The sequence below is a fragment of the Talpa occidentalis genome, unplaced genomic scaffold (genome assembly GCF_014898055.3).
Source record: "Talpa occidentalis isolate TD23 unplaced genomic scaffold, MPIMG_talOcc4v2.1 talOcc4.16, whole genome shotgun sequence".
NCBI classification, from domain to species: Eukaryota; Metazoa; Chordata; class Mammalia; order Eulipotyphla; family Talpidae; genus Talpa; species Talpa occidentalis.
The window spans coordinates 47,654,801-47,677,960 of NW_023601653.1; the positions used below are offsets into that span (position 1 = coordinate 47,654,801).

The window sequence follows — 23,160 nt, forward strand, 5'->3', positions numbered from 1 at the left end:
TAGCCCATTCATTCCTTGCAGTTAACAGACATTGACCCGGCCTCAGCTGGCCACATAAAGTAAGTATGCAGTAGCTTTCGGCACATAACTTTCTAGCTTTAATACCAAGGAGTCTTGGACCTAAAAGTTCCATAGACAATGTAGTCACTATTAGAGAACACAGTCTTTCTTTAACAGAAAGAATCACATTTCTCCCATGTCAAGCATTTTAATTTTTTTTCTCACTCATACTCAGTATCAAAGACATAAGTAGAATAAACAAAAATGAGAAAACTTTGTGTTTATGACTTTACGTTTAGGTCTCATGTATGTAGATTTTTATTATAATACACCCATGTCCTCCTCTCCAAGGGTGACTTGCTGAGCTACCATTGTTAAGAGGCATGTTTTCTTGTACAATTGTTGGTTTATCCTGTCACTTAGTTCTACTTGAGACCAAAAGAATTTGCTGTGCAAGATGACTTACCAGGTTGAAAAGGCAATGTTTAGCCATGTAGTAAAGTTTTCTATCTGCGCAAAACCACATGGCCCACATATATGGATTGAACTCTTTTTTTTTTTTTTAAGTTTTATTTATGCATACGAGAGCTGGGGTACAGGCCAGAGGCGTGAGAGGATTCACCAGACAGAGTGGGGAACAGAATAGGCAGATCGACTGAAATACACTGCTGAGGGGAGCAGCGGGCGAGTCAGGAGAGGTCTGCTGCACCATGTGGGTTGCTCCCTGGCTGGCGACCAAACTCGTGCTGCAGTGGCTGCAGACAACTTCATAGGTTGCGTCTTAACCCCTTGCCCCACCAGGGAGGCCCTGGATTGAACTCTTGATCTTATCTTTATTAACTCTAAACTCTAACTGAATTCAAGATTTATTTAAATTGCTAACACAGTCAAATGGATTAAAGTAACTGTTCGTGTGCCTTATTAAACTGCTCACTCTACGTACTTTCCTTTTCTCTTGTCTCACCTTAATTTAGCAACCCCTTCTTCCTCATACTCTACTTTTTTGATCTAATCCTTAGTTTTCTGCAGCATCAGCCCATATGTATCCCCAACCCTTGACTTTTTTCTTTTTATTGTTTATAACCACCCCAACCTCCTTTTGTAATCAGAATTTGATATAAGGACATGAATGGGCCTGCTGGCCACTTGTAAAAGTCTTCATTAAATTGATTAGGAGGGCCTCCCTGGTGGCACAGCGGTTGAGCGCTGGGCTGCGAAGCTGCCTGCAGCCTCTGCAGTGCCGGTTCAATTCCCGGCCGGCGGGTGAGGGTCCCATATGGAGCGCAGACCTCTCCTACCACGCCCGCTGCTCCCCTCAGCAGTGTACTTCGTCAGACTGCCTGCTCTGTTCCCTGCTCTGTCTCTGGTGAATCCTCTCACCCTCCTGCGCTTCTGACTGTACCCAGTGCTTGTATAAATAAAAAAATAAATCTTAAAAAAAAATAAATTGACTAGCAAACAGTAACATGCTATCCAGTACAGCAACTCCTTTCCTTTATGCAACCACTATTTTGAAAGTCCTAAGTACCTTTAATTTCTTCCCACAGATCATCAATTTCTACATGAATATGCTGATGGAGCGAAGTAAAGAGAAGGGATTGCCAAGTGTGCATGCGTTTAATACTTTTTTTTTCACTAAGCTAAAAACAGCTGGTTATCAGGCGGTAAAACGGTGGACAAAGAAAGTAGATGTATTTTCTGTTGACATTCTTTTGGTACCCATTCACCTGGGAGTGCACTGGTGTCTTGCTGTGAGTACCTCTTTTCTATATAGTAAAATTTAAAATAAATCCACATAGTTACAGAATACACAAAGAGTAGTTAGTACCAATTCTACATCTTCACTGGATGATTGAGAGAATTGTTTAGTTGGCTAAAACTTGGTTAATCGAAAAATTCCCTCTCAAGAGTGGGAGATACTTAGACTTTGAAGAAAGCTATAGAATTTCCTTTTCTGGAAATGTTTAAAAGGGAGATAAGTTTAAGTAGCAAAGCAAGACAAGGGGAAAAAAGTAACTTGTTAATGATGCTGCCAGCTGAGATTCCGTGACTTATTTTCTGCCTAATCATGACTTGCCTTGCATACTTGGTAATTTAATATTTTCTTTGACTCTTAGAACATGCATACATTAACTTAATGTAATAATAAAAGAATGCAAGTTATTTCATGGTCTATTTTAAATTATATTTTAAAAGTATAAAGCCAAAAGAAAATTATCCAGCTAATGAAACAAAACCCAGAATCTCTCACCGTCTTTCTGAAATTACATGGAGAAGATCTCACTCAATTTATAAGCTCTGAAAAACACATGGTGTCTTCACTGTTAACCTGTGCTGCAGATAGAGAACCTGAACACTATAAATAGGTTTCAGGGCAATTGTTGGGACCAACTAATCAGCCCTTGACATAATTTGTAAAAACAATTCCCTTTTTCTTTCCTCTGCAGACTAAACCTAGTATAATGCAATGCATCAATCAGATTTATCATGATTTCACAGGAAATCTGGCAGAAAGTTCTAAGTGCCGGAGAAGGAAAAGCTGAGAAACCAGTTTTCTTCACATTACAAACACTTACTTTTGTTTTTTTTTTTCATTCCCAGGTTGTGGACTTCAGAAAGAAGAATATTACCTATTATGATTCTATGGGTGGGATAAACAATGAAGCCTGCAGGATCCTTTTGTAAGTAGGCAGTTGAGGACTGAAGAGTCTGGTGTTGAGTGTATGTTGTGAATTCCAAGCTATTAAATGCTTTTATACCTTCATGAAGTGATAATTAAAGAAAATCTTTATATTAAGAATGGATATTTTACATCTAAGTAAAGTTAATACCAAAAATATGTCAACAGTTGCTGTCTCCGTGCACTAAAATACAGAGTGGATATACTCTTGTGGAGATAGCATCTAATCCAACCTCCTAATTTTTCAGATAAAGAAACCAAAACCCACAGAGGTGACTTAATTGTTCACATGCTACTAGTTGTTAATTGGGAACCAGAGTGCAAGTCTCTTTATACCCCATCTGATTGTCTTTCTAAAATACCTGTTCTTCACTGTACCGCTCTGGTGGCCAGGAGGAGATAGGTTCCAGAATGGTGAGCAGTTTGCACTTAAGAAGAGTACTCTATATGAGGTAGGCACTCAACAAATTGTTGGTTTGGATTGACTTTTTGCACAGGAGGATCAAGAGTAAAAATAGTAAATGAGTACCTCAAGACTGCTAAAGAAATATTCTTCCATTAGATTGAGTTCTAAAGGACCATATAAACCAAGGGGAAGAGTCAAAACTTATTTCTCAGGAGAAACAGGAGTCAGAGGAGCCTGGTTGTCAGCAATCATATTTCTCTTGGGTCAACATGGTGGGCACGAAATGTGGGAGTTCCAAAGGAAGCTCTGCAGTCCAAAGATTCCCTGCCTGGCATTCAACACTCTTACCTCAAAAAATGCAGCTGAAAACGCTTTGTAAGGATTGTCAGAGCTATTGTCACCGTTCCTCACAGCAACCTTAATTCTCTCCTAACATCCTTAGGCAATACCTAAAGCAGGAAAGCATTGACAAGAGGAGGAAGGAGTTTGATACCAATGGCTGGCAGCTCTTCAGCAAGAAAAGCCAGGTATATTAATTTTGATGAGATGGAAATCTAGGGATTAGGGTGTTTGGGAAAGGAAGGATTTTATTGCTTGATTCCTGGACCTTCATAGTGCCTCACCAGCCTTCCATTTGGTTGGTTGTTTCCTTGAGGAAGATGGAGTAAACGTTTTGTGGGAAAACTGGTAAACTATATAATGTTAATTATATAGAACTAGGTTTTCTGACTGCCTAGCTATTTTGTTGAATGTATTGCTCCAGGGGAAATGTTTTGCTGATTGTGGGAGGTGCCAGTTCTTACATCCTTAAGTTCCATGGAAGTCTAAGATAGTCGCCTATGTGCTTAATATAAAGTACACAGGCCTGACTAATATGCTACTTTTTTTTCCTCTGAGTCTCTGGTTCTGAGTGATGGACCAGTGTCATCTTTTCAAGGAAACCTATAACGTTTATATCTTTGTTTATTTATAACCTATTAAAAAAGGAAGCAGCTTGGGAAGATGTCACACTTTGGTTGCTTTTGTTCCTTCAGGAAATTCCACAGCAGATGAATGGAAGTGACTGTGGGATGTTTGCCTGCAAATATGCTGACTGCATTACCAAAGACAGACCAATCAACTTCACACAGGTGAGCCTTCAGGTGGGAACTCTTCACTAGGCCGCCCAGTGGCGGTTCTCCTCTGCATAGGGGGCTATGCCTTCTAGCACTGGTGGTTACTTCCTGCACCACAACACAAGAGAAAGGATAGTGATAGGCCACATCCTGGGGTTCTTCACATATTGTAGTAGATTCTGGTCAGTAACAGCCTTCTCTGCCCAACTTCCTCACTTAAGCCGAAATTCTGTAAGAAACAGTTTGGGACCGGAGCAACTTTTCTTCAGTTTCCATTTATTCGATTTGCAGTTAGGTTTTGCTAGAGTCTACACCTTGGTCTGCTGGTATAATTTGTTGTACTGCTTCCTCCCCTTCCCTCACTGGAGGCAACTGATGAGTCTTCTCTTAGTTTGTGGTTGGTTATTTCTGTCCTTGCAGCCATTCAGAGACCAAAAGTGGGTTGAGACAAGAAATTATTATTCTCTGTCTTCCACTTAATACTACTTCTGTTGAATCAATGTCATTTCCATATTTTCCACCATAGCTCTAGCTGACTCTTAACTCTTCCCCTAAAAAGTTAAGTTTTTGATTTTCAGACCTCAGATCTTAGATCCTCTTTAAAGTTCAACATAGAAGACTTGATAGACACATAGTGTAGGGAATCCAGGCAATGCCCAATAAAACTTATAAGGTCTCAACAATAGAAAATAGCAATAGAAAGAAAAAGGTCACATGTAATAAAGAATGAGCAATTCTGAAAGCCCAAAACTGCAGCAGAGACTATTTTAGTTAAAAACCTCAAGGAGAAAGGAGAATGGGAAAGGGAGTAATGGTTCTGAATAAAGAAATGAACATCAAGGGTGTTTCTGTGTCCCTTCAGCAACACATGCCATACTTCCGGAAGCGCATGGTCTGGGAGATCCTCCACCGAAAGCTCTTATGAAGACTGACTGAACAGACGTTGACCTTGTGGGGGACCAGCTCTTTATTGTCTACAGCCAGAGAACTTGGAAACAGCTGCTCCCAACTCTCTGTTCTTGTAAAACCCTTGATCCTGGACCAGGCCCTGGCAAGATGCATTCACAAGCACATCTGCCTTTCCTTTTGTATCTCAGATACTATTTTTGCAAAGAAACTTTGGTGCTGTGAAAGGGGTGAGGGACATCCCTAATCTGAAGAGAGAGACTGCTTTTTACTTCTTCAGTTCTGCCATCTTGTTTTCAAAGGGCTCCAGCCTCACTCAGTCCCTAATTAAGGTACTGAGAGAAGTTTGGAAAGACTAGATTTCATATAAACTCTTGTTGTTAGGCCTTACTAAGAAGTAGGAAAGGGCCTGGGCAAAAGGTAGGGATAAAAACCACCAGCATACACACACATATACATATACATTCACACGTGATTTTCAAGACATAATCAGGAAAGTCACTGTAAACTGGACTTCTGGGAACATGCATAAATCCCTCCTACAGGACTTTTCCTATTTATACGCCCCTATGTGAAATTTGTCTGCTTCTGTACAATGCTGTTTTATCATCTGCAACTTCCTCCCATCCTGAGGCATGAAACATGAGCCCTGGGTGGACTCCAATGTCCCAGGCAGTCCTTTCCTTAAAAGCAGCAGGGGTTTGCATGTGCTCACAACACATGATATGAGATGACCCACCCAGGGAGTGGTTTAGTGGAGCAACAAGGCACCACTTTTACTGCCACTAGTTCTGACCAAGAAGAAGAAGGACCTCAGTCTTTAGCATAAAATTCCAGCACTGGATAAGTGCAGGTCTAGTTCGGTCTGTGGCTAGTTTAAATATGTTTCTAACCACAAAGAATTTTATATATATATATAAAGTATATATATATATATATATATATATATATTTCACAGTGATATGCTTATTTTGAAAAAGGCTGAATGTGTTCACCATTTTAGCCTGTAGATTTATTTCCATTTTCCAAATTTAGCTCCAACATGCACAGATTCCAGCCCCTACATGTAGGGTGTCTGGATTTCCTAACAGAGTATTTTGAGACATGGATGAACTTTGATTTAGGGGTATAGGTTACAGAGGGAGGTGAAGGGAGGTGAGACTTTCAGTTGGAAAACGGGTGGAATTGGACTGATCGACTTGAGATTTAAAAATCTGCTATTCCTGTTCTAGGATCTCCCCACTGTCTGAGAGCTCCTTCAGACTAGATAGTGAAATGATCCAACGCCAGTGTCATTTTTGTACTTAAGTTCCATAATAGGAACATTTTATACTTTTTTCTGTATCGTAATAGGTAGTTTTGTATGAAATCTTTTCTCCTTTTCCCTTGTACCCATCTTTTCCAGCATTGTGCTTTCTCCCTGGGCTTATTTGACAATTTTACTCTGTTTTATACCAAGCTTGTTTAGTACATTTTTCTATGTTTTACCACAGGTTAAAATTTGAAAAGAAAACTATTTTTTTTAAATATTCCATTGTTAACTGAATGTTACTATTTCCACTCCAGCAATTAGATGTCCTTTTCCATAACTGCCTGCCTTTTGAAGGGAAGACCACCTTTTGTTTGTTTTCAATTTTTCTTCTTTCTTCCTCTTCTTTAATTTGTGTGTGTGTGTGTGAGTGTGCTTGTGCGTGTGCATGTATGTATGTGTGTGTTCTATAGGAAATAAATAGCTTTCTGTATATGAGTTGCTGGGACCTTTCACATTGTCTTTTAGAAGGCAGTTATGTTCAGGCTCATTGGAGAACTGAACATTGATTTTTGGTACTTAATGTATTTAAGTGACAACTTTAAAGGTGGCATTATAGTATAGATTTGGACTTCGAGTCAAAAAACCTGAATTTTTTTCAGGCTCTTTCTTTATTGTCTGGGGAACTCAGAACAAGATAGTTCCCTATATTTATTGTTTGTTCCCTTTAGATGACATCTATCTTACCTTTCTCCCAAGTTTTGGACAGAGCAAAGCAACACATTTATTACCGTGTATAGCAGAAAATGAAACATGCAGCAAGAGCACTTTGAAAAATATATAAGGAATTGTTGAGCCTATCTGAACTTGGCCCCCCTTTCTAACAATACAGTTTTGTACAAGGTGATAGTTAGTGATACTAGGAGCTCCCTGCAGGGTAGAAGTGGCCAGACTCAGATGTAGGTATGCCCCTGAGTGGCCCCATGGGAACCAAATATAAATGTATATTGTAGTGGGCCATTCTATCTTTCCAGAGAGCTAGCTAACAGGATCAAAACCAGCACCTAGAAGCATCTCCATTTAAGGATGGGCCTTGATGAATGAGTAGGGAAAAAATTCCTATATTCCATGGCCAAAGGCATGTTATCAATATCTTCTTTGACTTGCTTTAAACAAAATAAGCCTGTCGCTTGCTTTTTCTTCTGTCTTCCCCACTCCCCTGTGCTAAGTGTTGTGTGACCTACCTCCACTAAAAGAACACTAAGGGATGAAAAGTTCTAGATGCCAGATATAAAGTCAACAGAAACCACAGCCCTGCAATCACTCCACCCTGTACAGAGAAAATCAGACCATTCCTACCACTTTAATTCTGAGACACCTGGCATCCACTGTTGCTCCTTGGAGTCCTCTATTTCCTAGAACAGCCTAAAGACTTTGTGTAAATTGTATCTAAGTGCTTCATACTTCTCTTCAGTATCCACTTCTCTCTTTAGCCACTGTAATCTTGCTAGCCTTCTACTCCCTTAGCAATGTTAGCTCTTAATTTTTGTGGTCCTGGAGTAGAAGCAGGTAACCTGAAAAACCACTGCTAGCAACCCCATTCCATAGTCCATCACCATCTAGTTTTACATGGCCCATAAAAGACTATTGGATAGAGGTAGGGGCGGTTTGCTTAGGAGCCCTAGTGGGGTTCATGTTGCAGCTTCTTGTCTTTTTCCTGTGCCAGTTCTCATATGACACATTTTGTCATGTCCCTTGCTCTAGCTGGATGGGCCAGTGTGAGGCAGAATATGATGTTTCGTCCTGTGACTTCATATACGCAAGAAAAAATTAGGTGTAAGGCTGTCAGGGCCCTGCTTTTGACTCAAATGTCACATACTGAGTTCTTAGGAAAGTTGCTGTATTTCTCTGCCCAGGAGCAGTCTGTCCAAAGCTTCAAATTTATCATCAAGTTTTGGAAGGTACAAATAAGACTTGGCCCTAACACTTAGCTTCCTTTTAGTCTGGAATGCTTTTTCTCTTGTGCTGCATCCTAACATCTATTAACAGCATATAACTGCCATTTACAGTTTTGGAGGTGTAGAGGGACGTTGTGAGGTATAGGATCATGCTGGTCACCCACTAAAGCAAGGGAGAAGTTCTCTCCCCTTTGGGAGAGAAAGAAAAGCTAGGAGACGGACCTGGAAGATAAACCTTGAGGAAATACTAGTGCAGGCTCTCTCTGGCCTATAAAGGGATCAAGTCGAGAGAATTCCAGTCGTAAGTGGTTGGACCCAGATGTCCAGGATCTTGGCAAGTCTAAGATCTGGAAAAGTTATTGAGGGACATAATGTTGCTTGGAGTAGAAGTCAGTCAAGGGAGAGAGTCAAAGTTTAAGGTCTGTGTTAAAACTGGCTTGGTCTTAAGAGTTAAGTCCCAGGTCAGAGTCTGTCCTAATGGGACGTCACAGCTGCTGACTTTTCCATCCTGACTGAGGAGCAGCCATCAGCTGCTTGGCTTCTGGAGATTGTTCCTTTGTAGAGCACCAAGTGTGGGGAAGAGGATGCATGTAGAGTCTTCAGTCTCCTGGGCACTCCTCATTCAGGTTACTCTTTTATTCCATTCATAAATGCCTGCAGGGCTTACACAAGTGCCCTGACCACATGATACTATAAAATCTCTTACTTGGACAACTGCAACCCTTATAATCACAAAATAATACGAATCCATGTAGTACTTGCATTGTAATCTGTCTTGTGCATAAGGTATGGTGTGAGTAGATTGCCACTGAGGACAGGTGCTTTTTTTAATTTCCAAACCAAAAGTGCAAGCTGCCTCTCTGGTCAGCCGGGGAGAAATATGGGTAGTTACTTCAAAATAATTATTTAGAAAGGCAGCATTACAGGTGGTAGGGGATGAAGCAGTTCTTATGGCAGTCTAGCGAGTCTGCACTTCCTTTATGGTTGGAACTAGTGCCCCACTTCCTTTAACAGCAGCACCTTCCCATAGCCTCAGTGTGCCCTTTGGAAGTCTCAGTCACTATCCCAGGGGCTAATCGAAGTTTTTTTTCCTAACCACGTTTCTTTCTATAATAAACAGTTTCCTCCATCTTCTTTATTTCCAATGATACTGTACATCTCTTATAGGTTGAGACTGGGTGCCTTTCTCTCTGCCTTGTCCTTTAACCAGACTGTTCTACATGCTGCGTATGTCTTGTCTGTTAACCAGAGCTATGTTCTGGGTTCAGGGGTGGGGGAAAATAGAGCCTTATGAGATGCTGAGGAGCCTCTTATGCTAGGGGCTTAATAAGATGTGTTTAAGCACTTGGTTGGGGCCCCAAAGGTTTGACCAAGGAAACAAAAGTCACCTGTCTTCAAGGATTGTATAGGCTAATTTGGGAGGCCAGGCAGACACCAAGCAATAATCTCATCAAGAAGGTAGACTCATAGGTACATGGTCCAGTTTGAAGCTGAATGAGAGGAGGATGGATGGTCAGGGATGGTATTACCTTTATCTGTATGTGTGACTCTCCTTAGATTTTAAAAGTTGATTTATTTAAAATAAATTGTGTGGATTTTGCTTTCTTGCTTTAACTGGAAACTCCCTAGTAAAAGGACTTGATAGTGTTTGTCTCTCTAAGACTGTCTCTGTCTCTTTGGCTGTTTGTTCTGTCTGTGTCTATGTCTCCTGATCCAAGCTGGACCAGTGATTGGATCCTCAGTGTGGTCTGGAATCCTGAGTCCTCCCTTTCACCGGGAGTCTGAATACTGTTCATTCATTCATTTCATTCCACATACCTGGAATGGTAGCCTGGAACGCAAATAACATGCAAATCCATGGCTTTGGCCCTTTTTAAAACCAGACCTGTCTGTGGAGCCATCCAGGGAAGGCTCCTGAGCCAAACACACTAGTCAGGATTTCCAACCCGCCCTGCTAACAGCACCCCTTGTAACTCTGCCCTTCTCCCACCCCCTTCTTCCTCACCATAACCTCAAAGGAGTGCACTCCCTGCTCTCCCTGTAACGCTCATACACCAAAAAATAACAGAAAAAGCAGCAGCTTCTCGGAAATCTCCCTCTGTATTGCTCAAACGATTTCATCTTTGTTGAGTTAAAAAAGCCCCTTGTAGTCTCCAGGATATTCTTGATTTTCTAGGTAACCTAGAAAAATGTCAGAGTGGTTAAAATTTTTCAGTACTTTAAAAATCGTTGGCATGAGTAGGGAAACCTTCAACCACTCCTGATTCCTGTATGTGGTTAAAGATAGTGATACTTGCCAGTGTCTGCATGTCAACAAGTGGGGAGAAGATTCCCTCAAAGACAGAAATTAGACCCCATTAAGAGTGAGTCGACCTCTGTCTTCAGCTTCCGTTTAGGTGACTGGTTTGGTCTTAGAGCTGCAGAAAGTTACAAAGGAGCCAGGGTTAGGTTCATGTTCTTTAAGGAACTTGTGTTCCAGACACTCTCCTTAAATATCAGGAAAAATATAATCATTCCTTGTGTACCCGTGCCCTGTAAAGGCCCTCACAGAGGACCCATCACCTCCAACAGCACCCCCCAGCCACTGCACATCCTCAGTAGGCCACAGTCACCCCAGGCTGCACGCCCTCACTAGGCCAGTCACCCAGGCCTCCTTCGTGTTTGTGTAACGCACCAGGCTTGCTTTCTCACTGTTCTCCTTGCTGCTCCTGATGTCTGGAGGACATCCACCCCCACCCCCACCCCCCACCCCTGCCCTGTCCCTCCACCTCGTGTCCTGACCACTCCCTCTGGGCTCTAGTGTGGTGTCATCTCCACATTCTGGTTCTCACACTCCCAATTTCCCTTACCTTCTTTTTTTTCCTCCACAGCACTTAACATATTATTTACTCACTTGTTTATTATGTTCATTCTACATCCCAAGAGCCTAAAACAGTCGAAGGAGAGAACTGTTGGAGAAATGCATGAGTGACTATGACTTGCTATCTGAGCAGTGACTCCTTCCTTTTGACAGCCTCCATCCTGTTCAAGCCCTCACCGCATGCCTGGCATACAGTGCATCCCGTCCCGAGTCTCTGGCTTCCATGTACCAGTCAACATCTGTCCTCTTCCACTGAAGATAATAAGAATAAGCATTTAGGTCCTCGCCCACGCCTGGGTGCCCCATACCTACATTGCCTCGTTAGATCCTCACAGATGTATGATGCAGGTTCTATATTATTGGGTGGTCAGAAAAGTCATGATGTATTTTTTCTGTTTTCTATGCAAAACTGCATCATGACTTTTCCGACAACCCAGTATTATCTCACTTCTCAGTTCAGAAATGAGAAGCATAGAGGTTGAGTAACTTGCCCAAAGTCTCACAGATTGTTATAGAAACAGGAATTGATTCTAAGAACATGTGTCTCCAAAGCCCTGAAAAGCTCTATGACTGCTGCTCTACACAGCCAGCCCTGCTTGATCTCAGCAGGCCACACACCTGACCCGAACATCACTGGGGCTCTGCCCATGTGTTACCAAAGAAGGGAACCTCTGAGGACATCCACATAATCCAGTGCTCCCTATTTTCTTTCACAGGCAAGATTGGGATCCTTATTTGTCCCTTCACTTTAGTTTGAAGTGTCAAAAAGAATGACAAGGTCCTGGCCTTTGGGCTCATTTCCTCTTGACTTCTCCAGAGAGGGGTACCAAGGAATTCCCATTGCCTCTCAATCCTTTCCCCAACTGCCCATTATCTTTTTTCCTGCCACTCTTATCCCCAACTCTTGGCTGCTCACATTAGTAAACTTTTCCTTTGAGGCCTCTAGTTCTGTAGCAAAAAGGGGAAGGCTAAGACTTAGAGGCACCAAGCATTCCCAGGGTTCAAGTGTGTGCAATGGGGAGAGTTTAGGGGCTGCCTCCCCATTTGGAGAAATTTCTAGTGCTCCACAGTGATCCATTTTATCTTTACACTCCTGGGTGTCACACTATCTGCTTGGAGTTCCCTCTGCCTTTCAGGCTGCCTGAGGAATCTCAGGAATGCATTGCCCTGCGCCCTTCTGCTCCCTGCCCCACCTCTATTCACCGAGCCCTTAGAGGTGGTACTTAGTGCAAGCTAGGGGGAGGGGGTCCTGCTCTCTTACTGGAGAGAATACACACACTCAACACTTCCTCCCACCCTATTTCTCATCCCTAAAATCAGACTCCACTTCGTGCTTCCTCTTTAAACAGATAACCTTTCCCACCCTCACCCCTCCTGGGGGCCTCGCTCAATGGTAATTACTCCTAATTGTTTTCTCTGGGCTCACTGGCTTCCCTTGCCTGCCCTGAGCCAACAGTTCTGTGTCTGCAAGGAAAATGGGTTCAGACCAGAGAGAAGCCTCTTTGGGCCTCAAAACCCAGGCTTTCTAGATCTAATCCAGCTTTGCCTACAGATGAGCTTCAAGGAAATTCTCCCAGTTGGACTCTGGCAAGGCAAACTGAAATGGGAGAGCAGGGATCAAACTTCAGAGCACTTCCCGCCAACACACTCCCCTGAGTCTTGCCCTATGCATTTCTTCCCATGAAGATCTTAGCACTAGAGAAATTATATTGGCCTCGCCTGGGGGATAGGACACCTGAATGGGGTCTCTGAATCCCGCAGTCCTGTGTATGGCGATGTGGGGCTGCCTATCTCATCGACCAAGTCCCTGGCCTGCCAGAGGACTGGCTTCCACCCCTGTGCCCCAGTCCTATGCCCCAGCCAGTGGTTTGGGAGGCCTTTTGCCAGAGCTTGAGACCACACAGTCCACACACAAACTAGTGCCCTGACCTCCGGATCAGCACCAGAATAATTGAGGGAAGAGGATGAAGGTAAGGGAAGGGGGCCATGGGTAGTGGGGATTATGAGAAGAGTTTGGGCTGGAAATGCACACATTGTCCCTTTTTCCAGCAGTAGGGCTGCTGACCCTGATTCATTACACCCCCATCCCCACCCCCCAGAGAAGGTTCTTAGTTGTCCAAAGCTGCTGAGAACCCCATATATCTCTTGGAAAGAATTATGGGCTATCAGAGAAGAAGACACTTATGTGTCTTATTCATTTCAATAAATACTAAGTACCTACTATATGCCAGGATCTATGTTATGTCCTCCATCTCTTGGTCTAAATGTTATCATTTTAGGCCCCGGCTAAAACATTTTTGTCTCCAGGGCTTTCCACCACCCCCATCAGCCTGAGCCTCAACTCTTCCCACCCACCTCTTACCTAACTCATTGCTACTTTGTCCAACTGCAGAGCAACTTCCCTAGTGAGCACAGACTCCTCTGCAAGAAGTATTTGAAGACTAGACTAGATAAAGAAAAGATCAGTTTACCGGAACCCAGGCCTCTAGGCAGTCTCAAAAACACAAAATGGAGGGTCTGGCCTGAGAGATTTTCCTTAAATTCAGGAATAGGATGATTGTACCTTTTACACCTGGGTCTTTCCTTGCTCCCCACCCCCACCCCCCATGTTTAGACCAAGGACTCAGGTTAGGTGTTCATCAGAATATCTACTTGGATCTAAGAGTCTTCATTTATTTATTCATCCCCCATTCTCTCATCTACCCACCCACCCTTTTGTTTACCCATTCATCAGTCCACTCAACCATTTGAGCACTTATTCTTGAGGGTCTACGTGCCAGGCAGAGAGGGGTGAACACTGTGTCCTCACTGGTCTCTACGAGCCTATCTGTTGGCCCCCAATGTTTCTCATCCTCAGAACCCTTATCTCCTTTGTCCCCTAACATAGGAGCTCACACTTCCACCGAGGAGGTCTCCCAATGGGTAACTGGAAGTCCTGAACCAGAGGCCACTGTTAACCAAGGCCAGAAAGGGGAATGGAGGCCAGGCTAGTGGCTGAAGGGAGAAGGAAGGCACCCAGCCAGGCCACTGAGCCCATCACTGTGGTTTGGCAAATTTGGTGAAAAAATAGCAAATTTGGACAAGTGTCTCCCTGTGTCCTGAGCCCTGGGTTACTCCCAGACAGGAGTCGCTCCATTAAAAAAAGCCATAGCCGAAGGCAATGGCCCAGGGAAGAGGAAAAGGGGGTGGGATTGGGAACATCGGGCTAGCCAAGCCAGTCCACCTCTGACAGAAAGGTGCAAGTGAGGCCTGCTGCAGAGCTGGAGGGTGAGTGCAGGAGCTGCAGGGGAGGCAGGGGCGAGATGACACACCCAGACTCACAAAGGGAAGTCGGACTTGAAACATGAGACAGGTGCAAAAGGACCAAAGCACTCTCTAGAGTCTGTCTTAGGACATTAACCTAAGATTCTTCCCCCAAAGCACCTAAGATGGGTAACAGGAGGTTCATAAGAGAGTTGAGAAGAGAAGGTTATGACAGAACACCAGAGGGGATGTGTGTGTCTGTCTGTACATGTATACTCTATTCACAAATGCATTTGGATCTGTTTAGTTTATTTCGTCTGTGTCCTCTACTTCATTCTAAAATCAGGACTGAGTGGGTTGGGCCACCCCTGACCTCTCCTCCCCTTTCCACATGTGGCTGTGGGTGAATTAATGGAACCTGTGCACACAGAGGCTCACACAGCCTTGAAGACAGAGGCCCATTCATACAGGACACTGTGGCACCTCTCTCCCAGACTGGCCTGCAGTCCTGCCCCGTAGCACCAACACACACAAGTGAGAGACGTGCACCTTTGCACATGCAGCCTTGCTCTCAATCACACACACAAGAAAGTCACACTCAAACTCTGTTAACCTTTCACCACCATATTCAGTGGCTCTGGGCTCAGGCTTTGCCTTTCTTGACCTCTTTTACCTAACCCTGGGCGTACCTGAGCTAACCTTTGAAGGGTAAGCTCAGGACACCAGGGAGCCTGCTGGGGGCTTGCAAAGCCTCCCAGTGTTGGGGAGGGAAGTGAACCGAAATCTCAGCCAATGAACAGGAGGGAGCTCTTTCCTTCCAGTGGAGAAAGAAAAAGGACTATTCAAGTCTGGACTTAAGACACAGCTATGCCGCTTAAACACTGTGGTCCTCACACAAGTTATTTAACCCTTTGGGTTTGCCTTAGAACTGTGAAATAGATTTGGTGCAGGTAAAGCTAAAGTCTTTAGATACATCTATTGCAATTACATGCAAAATATGACATTTCACATTTGCTGGAGAGAGTTTCCTAAGTTTAGCAAGTTTCTCATCGGTCCTTTGAATTCCCTCAAAACTTAAGCAGCAGTGAACGTGTTGAACATTCCAGGACTTGTCTATATGAGTCAAGTGCTCTGTCATAGGGGGCCATTGTAACTCCACAGAACTGTTTAAGGTCGATGCCAACCGCACCTTGCACCTAGTGTCTCCCACATGACCCCCACTTCTATACCCACAGGTGGGGGAGCAAAGCTTCATTAGGAATTCCCTTTGAGGAGAAACAAAACCAACTGTCTGCTCAAGCCAGTCCTTGGAGGTATGATGGCAGCAAGGTGCCCGGGCCCAGGGCGCTGGCTCTGTAGAGTTCTCACCAAGGCCTGACTCAAAGGCCTCTTTGTTCACTGCTCTGACTTCTGCAAAGAACTCTCCATCCTCAGGAAACCTGGGCTGTTCCACAAGCATACAGGGATCTCCTACCATTCCCACCCTCAGCCAGGGAACAACTATTACACCATGAGATTCCTGAAAGGGTGGGCCCTCACGGACCAAGGGCAGGACTGCTCGGGAGATGGAGTGAGCAGGTGGAACGGTGGTGTTAGGGAGAATCAAAGTGGAGGGGCTGCTCACTGGCTGCTCCCCACATATGTTTTGCTTCTTTTCAGGCAGAGGATCAAAGGCTTATTCACTGTTTATTTTTAAAGAGTTTATTTGAAAGAGTTTTGCAAATTCTTGTTGGTTTGTTGATAAAGGGCTCAGAATTCCCTCAATCACTTATCGATACTGTCCTTGTTCTTATAATCCTCCCCATGGCTGCATTCAGTCTGTGTATCAAAAAGAGCAGGGAAAATACACCAATAGTTCTTGATAAATACCCCTCCCCCCCTTGTGCCCAGACTGGCATCTAGAAAGAACCAGAGAATGCAGGAAGGAGTCCTAGCCAGCCCTAAGGCCTTCTGGAGAATGGGTCAAATCCAGTAGTGAAAGAGACTCAAGGAATCTTCAATTCTTTCCCCAGTCCCCTTGCTGGGCACCCTAACGCCGTTCTTCTCAACTTTTTGCCATGGTAACTTCTGCCTCCTCCCTGAGGTAGGAATGGTGTTGTGATTGCATTTTCCAAGCCTGGGAAGAACGTGATATACAGCTGTGCCAGTCTCCATTTCTGTGGCCTTGTTTCCTTCTTCCTTGGCAAGGGAGAGCATGAACCTGCCCCCAAACAGGCTTCATTCTGCCTCCTTACCTAGGCCCCAGCCCTGGGGCACCCTCTCAGGAGCCCCTTCTTCAAGGTCACCTCCTGCTCCCATATAAGCATCTTCTGATCCAGACAGCCTGGCCCAATTTCAGACTATTACAGAGAGAAGCGTGGTTTTAGGGATGAGGGGCCTGTGAGGGTGGGACGTTCTCAGGGTTGTGTGGCCCAAAGGTGGGCTGGGAACTACCCACCTACCGGCAGGGAATGCCAGTAGGGTAGGGATGATCAGTAAAAATTAATCATTTAATTTTAGATACTTGATTGTTTAAAAGCATAAAGATAATCATGGTAGAAAGTCAGAATTGTGTTGGACTTTTACACTTCTTTATTATTAGAATGACTTCTATCTTGAATGCCAATCTTTTCAAAGCTTGGCAGTTGTAAATGTTTTAATTCATCTCCATTGACTCTGCCTTGCCACGAAGCAATGGGAAAAGCAGCCTGCAGCCTGGGAAAGTAGGTAGGCCTCCATGACACCCCAAATGGTGGTGGAGAGATGTCAGTGTGCTTTGGATAAAGGGCATAACACTTGGAACCAAAACTCTCCATTTGCTGACTGAAGGGCCTTCGATTACCCTCTCTGAACCTCCACTTTTCCTTTCTAGGAATCAGGGTCAGGACTATGAGGGAGAGGGGGTGGGCAGAAGGGCATAGTGTTCCCCGAATATCTATTTCAATGGACTGTAAGGAGGTTTAGATGGGATTGCAGATGTCAAAGTACATTGAAAATTGTCACTACATTAGCTTTAGTTATCAACAAAGTGTGAAGAGAAGTCTCGGAACAATCTCCAAAAGCTTCTGATGGCATCTTGTCCACCTCTCAGTCTCCGGTCCAATCCAAAGACACCCAGAGAAAGAGATTCCAGGCCTTCTCAGTCCAATTCTGACCTGACCACTTTTCTAAATATGTTGCTGAAATAAACACCTTGGATACATGAAGAACAATGACTTAAGTTTAATTCAAGTCAAATTTCCAAAAGACTTGCTAATTACAAATGCAACCCAACCAGACATCCAGGGGACGCAGCAGCACCTGAAGGAGCCCTGGACAGGTAGGGCTTTTGGTCCCTGAGGGGCCAGTGGGGACTGTCCTCCTGCTGGCGGGGCCAGAACACGCGCCAGTGCTGTTTCCATGGCTGGGCACTAGCTGCCTGCTAATTGAAAGCTGGCTCTCCCTGGACAGCCCTCAAGCACTGCATTTTTCAGCTACTCTCACTAAACCCACAGATGAATTTATCTTCTCTGCATGCACTCTTGGACTGTTTCTGTTTCAGGGAACCGCGAGCTCAATAAGCCCCACTGTTCTGTCAAGCTGGCCAAACAGCCACCTCTCTGTTCTCCTGACCAGACCTTGGAGCCTGAGTTCTGCCTCCAGGAATTTCAGAATTCTAGAATGTTAGGGCAGGAAGAGATTCCAGCTCTCACCTAGTTCTGTCCCAACCATTGTGCAGTTCGGGAAACTGAGGCCCAGGGAGGGGAAGACATCAAGGCATATAAGATGTCAGCCTTACCAGCTGTCATATGGCCTGCAGGCCACTCGGGCCTCTCAGGCAGCGCAGGCTATTGCTGGAACAACAGGAACAGTCTTTCTGATAGCAGGCTCTACTTGGCCTCCTACCTTCCTTCAATACTCACCTGTTGACACAGTTTCCATGGAGAGACAGGACTGAGCTGGACAGAGTAATTAGGAATCAATCCTCAAAGGGAGTGGAATAGAGCTGGTTCTGGGTCGTTCCTGGACAGCCTCTGCCTGTCAGATTGGAGAGAAGGCCCAGCATCCCGATCACAGAAACCTGGATTCAAACTACACTATTGCCTAAGAGCAATCTGATGGTGGACACGTTAAGTCTCAGCTCTCTCATCTATAAAATAGGGGTAATAGATTCCACTTCTGAAGACTGTTGTGAGGATGCAATCACACAACGTGAAAAGTGAGTAAGCACAGGGTGTGCGTTCCACATTCATGGCCCCTTCAACTGAGCTCCAGCTCTGTCATTTCGTATGTCTCTTAATTGACTTTGCACAAATTTTTCACTTCCCTGGGCCTTATAGTCTCCATCAGTTTGGAATTTTCAGTTGCAAATGACAGGAAAAAATCCAACTCAACTATCTTCAACGGTGATGGACTTTATTAATTCATGTAACTGAAAAGCCAGAGGTCATGAGAATTTCAAAAAGCAGATTGGCCAGGGCTTGAGCCTTTTCCCTGAGAAGCCATGCCCTCCTGATATACTGGTTTGGCTTTGGTGGCTCCCCTAGCATCCTCATTTGGCTGTAAGCAGTTCCTGGCCTCACATGGACACACATCAGTGTCTAACACAAAAAAGAAAGAACTTTTCTTCCCTCATCATTAAATCTAGTTATGTCCTAACAGTTTGGCTCAATCTGAAGGAGTGCCTCTGAATGCATAGAGGGGTGGGTTGAGTTTATTGGTCAGAATCAATCAGAGTCTTGGAACTGGGGCTAGGGTCAACTTTACACAGTGTGTGGGGGTGCCAGGAGCTTGGGAGGTGATCACCGTGTCCTCTTGCAGAGGACATTTATAAAGGCTAATGGGATCATGCCTGCGAAGTATTTACAGCTATGCCCCACACACAGTAGGGGCTAATTGTTTTTTTTTTTTGTGTGACTTATTATCATTTTTGTTAACGATTATTAACTATTATTAGCATCCTGAGCCCATGCCATGAATTAGGTTTGGAATGCATGGCTGATGGTCACTTTGGAGTACAGTCCCAGAGGCATAACTATGTCTATGCCTTTCTATTTCCCAGCGGTCACCTTGCCACCACCCTGTTCTTTCTTTCTCTCCTGAGCCTCTGCTTAGTCTCGGGCTACTGGGAGCCTATAGACTGTGGTGCCAACAGCCTGCTTTGGGTCTTGGTGTGGGTAACCCCCTGGCCCTCTGCTGGCTATCTCCTGGCTATGGTGGACAGCTATGCTGCCTTTCTGTCCCCATCATTGAGCTTCTTTTACAATCTCTCCACATTTTAGTCCCAGCCTGCAAAAGTTGTTTTAAGACCCTGGGCCCCACCTCCATTTCTCCCTTTGATCTATGTCACTCCAACAACACCAACTCTAATCCCCAGGGGAGATATGTCATCGTCAGCTGGGCCCATGAATTATCCCAGGAGAGATACCATCCCTTTTAGACAAAAGTTTCAAGGGCATCTTCAATGCCACACATCCTACCAACCTCTGAGTCTATGTGGATCATCCCTTTTTGATGATGGAAAAACTATGGGAGAATTTTTACAGTAAATGACTTCACTTTCATGGTCAATATTGGGACCTACTCTTCTCCAAGTGGCCAATACCTCGGAGTCTCTTGACCCCCCTGTTACAGCGGAGAGAGTGTCCCTTGTAGCTTTCAGGTGGCATGAATGGTGCCGGTTACTAAGACTCTGATGACTTCTAGGTAGACATCAGCCCACTGCCAGTGCCTAGAGAGATGTGTCCATTGGATCATGCCCTCTTGTCTCCTTGGCACCATACAACTTAGAGAGCCCATCTGGATACGCTGCCATGGATCTGCCCAGTGGGAGATGGGGTGGTAGTGGTCTTATTTTTAGTTTACAGAGAGAAAAGCAGTCTGGACGACTTCAAATGGTTTGTGCAAGACTACCCAGCTAAAAAGTGGGGAAACCGGAACTTGAACTCAGGCCCTGAATCCAATGCAAGAAGGCTTTGACTCAGGATTCAATTCTTGTTCTCGGGAAGGAATGCCTGAGAAACCCTAAGCAGGCCCTAGTCTCCACACCTAGCCCTGCCTGAGTCAAAGTGGAAGCTGGGCAGGCAGTTGAGCAAGAACAGGTCCTAGAGCCCAGCTCTGACCCCTGCCCTGCTTGCTCCCCGGGGACTGAGGGGGCAGGAGGAGAGCACTGTGGGTTTCGGGAATTGAACCAAATTTTGGCCACCCCTGTGAAGTTGCATGTATCTTTGGTGGAACTTTGTCTTTCTCCTTTGATTCCCTCCCTTTCCCTGCTCCCCTTTAGACTTGCTTTCCTTTTGTCCCCCGGCCTCTTTGTCTCTCTTGATAGTCAATGTATCTCTGCTGGTTTTTAGGTCTGTTGATTTCTTCTTTCTTTCTCTCTCTCAGTTCCTCCTTCAGATCATCTCGGGTAAAGGGGGCAGGGAGACATTTCAGCAGTGCTCTTGGAGAAGCGCCCTGAGCTGCCTCACCCCTCCGGCCCCCCTGCCCTCCAGCCCACCCTCCACCTTCCTCACAGGGGCCAGGCCCCTCATCACCTAGGCCTCCTTAATGAGTGGGGCTGAGGCAAGGTACAGGGAGGCCGTTGGAGCCACTTCTCTGGATACAAAAGCCTCTTTCTCCCCTTCAGAGATGAGGTTTCCAGGCAGGTTATTTTTATAGCAGGGCTCAGGCAGAATCCTTCAGAGAAAATAAACAGTCACACACACCATTCCTTCACACCCCTCGGCCCCTTCCCTGGGGAGGGGCCCAGCTCAGCCGAGCCGACACAGGGACGCCCACCACCCCAGAGAGGCGGCCGGGGCTGGGGATGGGTAGAGGCCCTGATGTCCAAGTTGGGGGAGGGGACGCCTGGGAGGAAGACCCGTGAGGGTCAGGAGGAGAAGGGTGGAGCCCTGGGGCCACATCTCACAATCAGGCCCAGGGTCTTAGTTTCTACATCTGTAGGGGGAAGTCGATTCAAATTCATATTTTACCCAAAATTTCTAAATGTCTACTAACCATGGGCACTACTTGGCACTTTCAAACACATTTCGCTTCTTCTTCTTCCTTGAAACCAGTAGAATTCAGTTCAACAAACTGCCATTTTGTATCCACTACAGCGTGCCCTGTGTTATGTAGGAGAAAGAAGAGAAAGATGACAATATGCAGGTTGTGTGGAGAGTTGTCCACAGAGCGTTTCCCAATGGGAGGGGGCTTTGTTACTTTACTACAAGAACTTGAGGTAGATATTAGTATTGTGCTCATTTTGCCAATGAGGAAAACCAGCCTCAAGCAGATGAAGTGACATGTCCAAGAGAAGCTTGGACCTTGGAGTCAGGGCATCAGGGAGCAGGGACTCAGGCGTCTTGGGCCAGGCTTCAACTAAGAGGGTGTGGGGTGGGGGAAGGCCTGCGCAGGGATAGGGGTCTAGACACAACTCTGCCAGCTTGCCTGTGGCCCCTGATCCCCACCATTCCAGATGTAGGTGGGGTGCACATGGCTCATCACCTCTGAGGGCAGCAGGCAGGCACACTGACAGCAATGCCTTGTCCAACGGACCTCCAGAAAGGAAAGCTTTCATGACTTGAGTTCCTGCAGTATCCTTATCGCTCCTTTATGAGGGAACCTTGGTTTTAAAAGGCTTCATAAATCATGTGCATCCCCAACTGGGCTTGAAAAAACACGTGGCCCCTGCACCTCCCTGACCAGCAGAAGCAAACAGCTCCCTGAAGCAATGTGGGGGTTCACGCACCAGTCATGGTCCCGGCCTCCCTCAGCAGAGCCTCCTGAGCCTCCCCAAGCTTAGGACAGCCCCTCCCTAGTGACAAGGGAATTCTAGATTCCAGATGTTCACCCTAATTACCCTGCAGGAGAAGTGTATCAGTGGGCTGCCTCAGCCCCCAAACTTAGTCAGCCTCTTTGTGACTAATTGTGAAATATAAAGCAATGGGTTCCTGGTTCAGAAATTCCAAATATCAGTAGGCAGAGTTCTGGTGAGTTCTTGAAGTGCTAAAGGAGCCCCAAATAACACCTTCTGGTATCTCTAATTCCTTATCTTTAAAATGGAGCTAATAATACTATGTCGTTGTGCTCCTGACACCGTGAGCCTCCAGAAGTCTGAGCTATTACTGGCTCTCTCTGGGAGCAAGCTAAACATTCATTCATTCAGCAAAGCTTGTGTTACCCCTGCCCTGGGGGTTCGGAGACTCCGGAAGCCCAGCCTCCTTCTCTAGTTCACCTGTGGGGGCTCCTCAGACATCGCCTCTAAAATTCCAGGATCAGGCAAGAGAAGCTGGTGACCCTTTCAGGATGCAGGGCCTTCCCTTCCCAGCTTGAGTTTAGGGCACCCCTTTTTTATTCTGCACCTCACTTCCCACCCTTCTCCCAGGTTTCAATTCATTCCGCTAAGGGCTGACCTCAGTGTGGTTAAATGGCCTTTTCCTCCCGCAGTTCCTCTCAGCTGACACATAGAGAGCCGCTGAGTCCCGCTCATACCTTTCTGTTTCTACTAATGAGGTTTCTAACAAAACCACAGGTCACAGAGGGACTGCAGGACTGGGTGCTGTGGTGGGAGGGGGCTGCGGCAGGGGGAAGGGCCCAGACAACACAACATTCCTTTCAGAAAAGACTTGGAGCTCCAGCCTTCCTCTAGGGTGGTGACTGGTTGGTCGCTGGAGAATTCCTTTTAACCCCCCAGGCTCAGGAACTGTTTTTGGAGCCAAACTGGGCAAGGGCTTAAGGGCCAGAATCAAGGAGCAGTGCCTGGATCTCACAGGGCACAACCAGCACAGCGCCAGGCACAGGA

The 23,160-nt window shown here is 45.4% G+C and overlaps 1 protein-coding gene across 6 annotated transcripts in view; it reads left to right on the forward strand.

The window, feature by feature from the left end:
* SENP1 (SUMO specific peptidase 1) overlaps positions 1–23,160 on the forward strand; it is a 66,716-nt gene that overhangs the window by 36,271 nt on the left and 7,285 nt on the right. For 5 of the 6 annotated variants that reach the window (XM_037514152.2, XM_054696322.1, XM_037514150.2 and 2 more), the window contains exons 14-18: positions 1,548–1,751; positions 2,602–2,681; positions 3,529–3,613; positions 4,121–4,216; positions 5,064–6,851. In XM_037514152.2, coding sequence (XP_037370049.1) covers positions 1,548–1,751; positions 2,602–2,681; positions 3,529–3,613; positions 4,121–4,216; positions 5,064–5,126 — 528 coding nt within the window. In that variant the 3' untranslated portion in view covers positions 5,127–6,851. Of the gene's footprint in view, positions 1–1,547; positions 1,752–2,601; positions 2,682–3,528; positions 3,614–4,120; positions 4,217–5,063; positions 6,852–23,160 lie in introns of those variants that run through there. The other variant, XM_054696321.1, reaches the window with a different exon arrangement.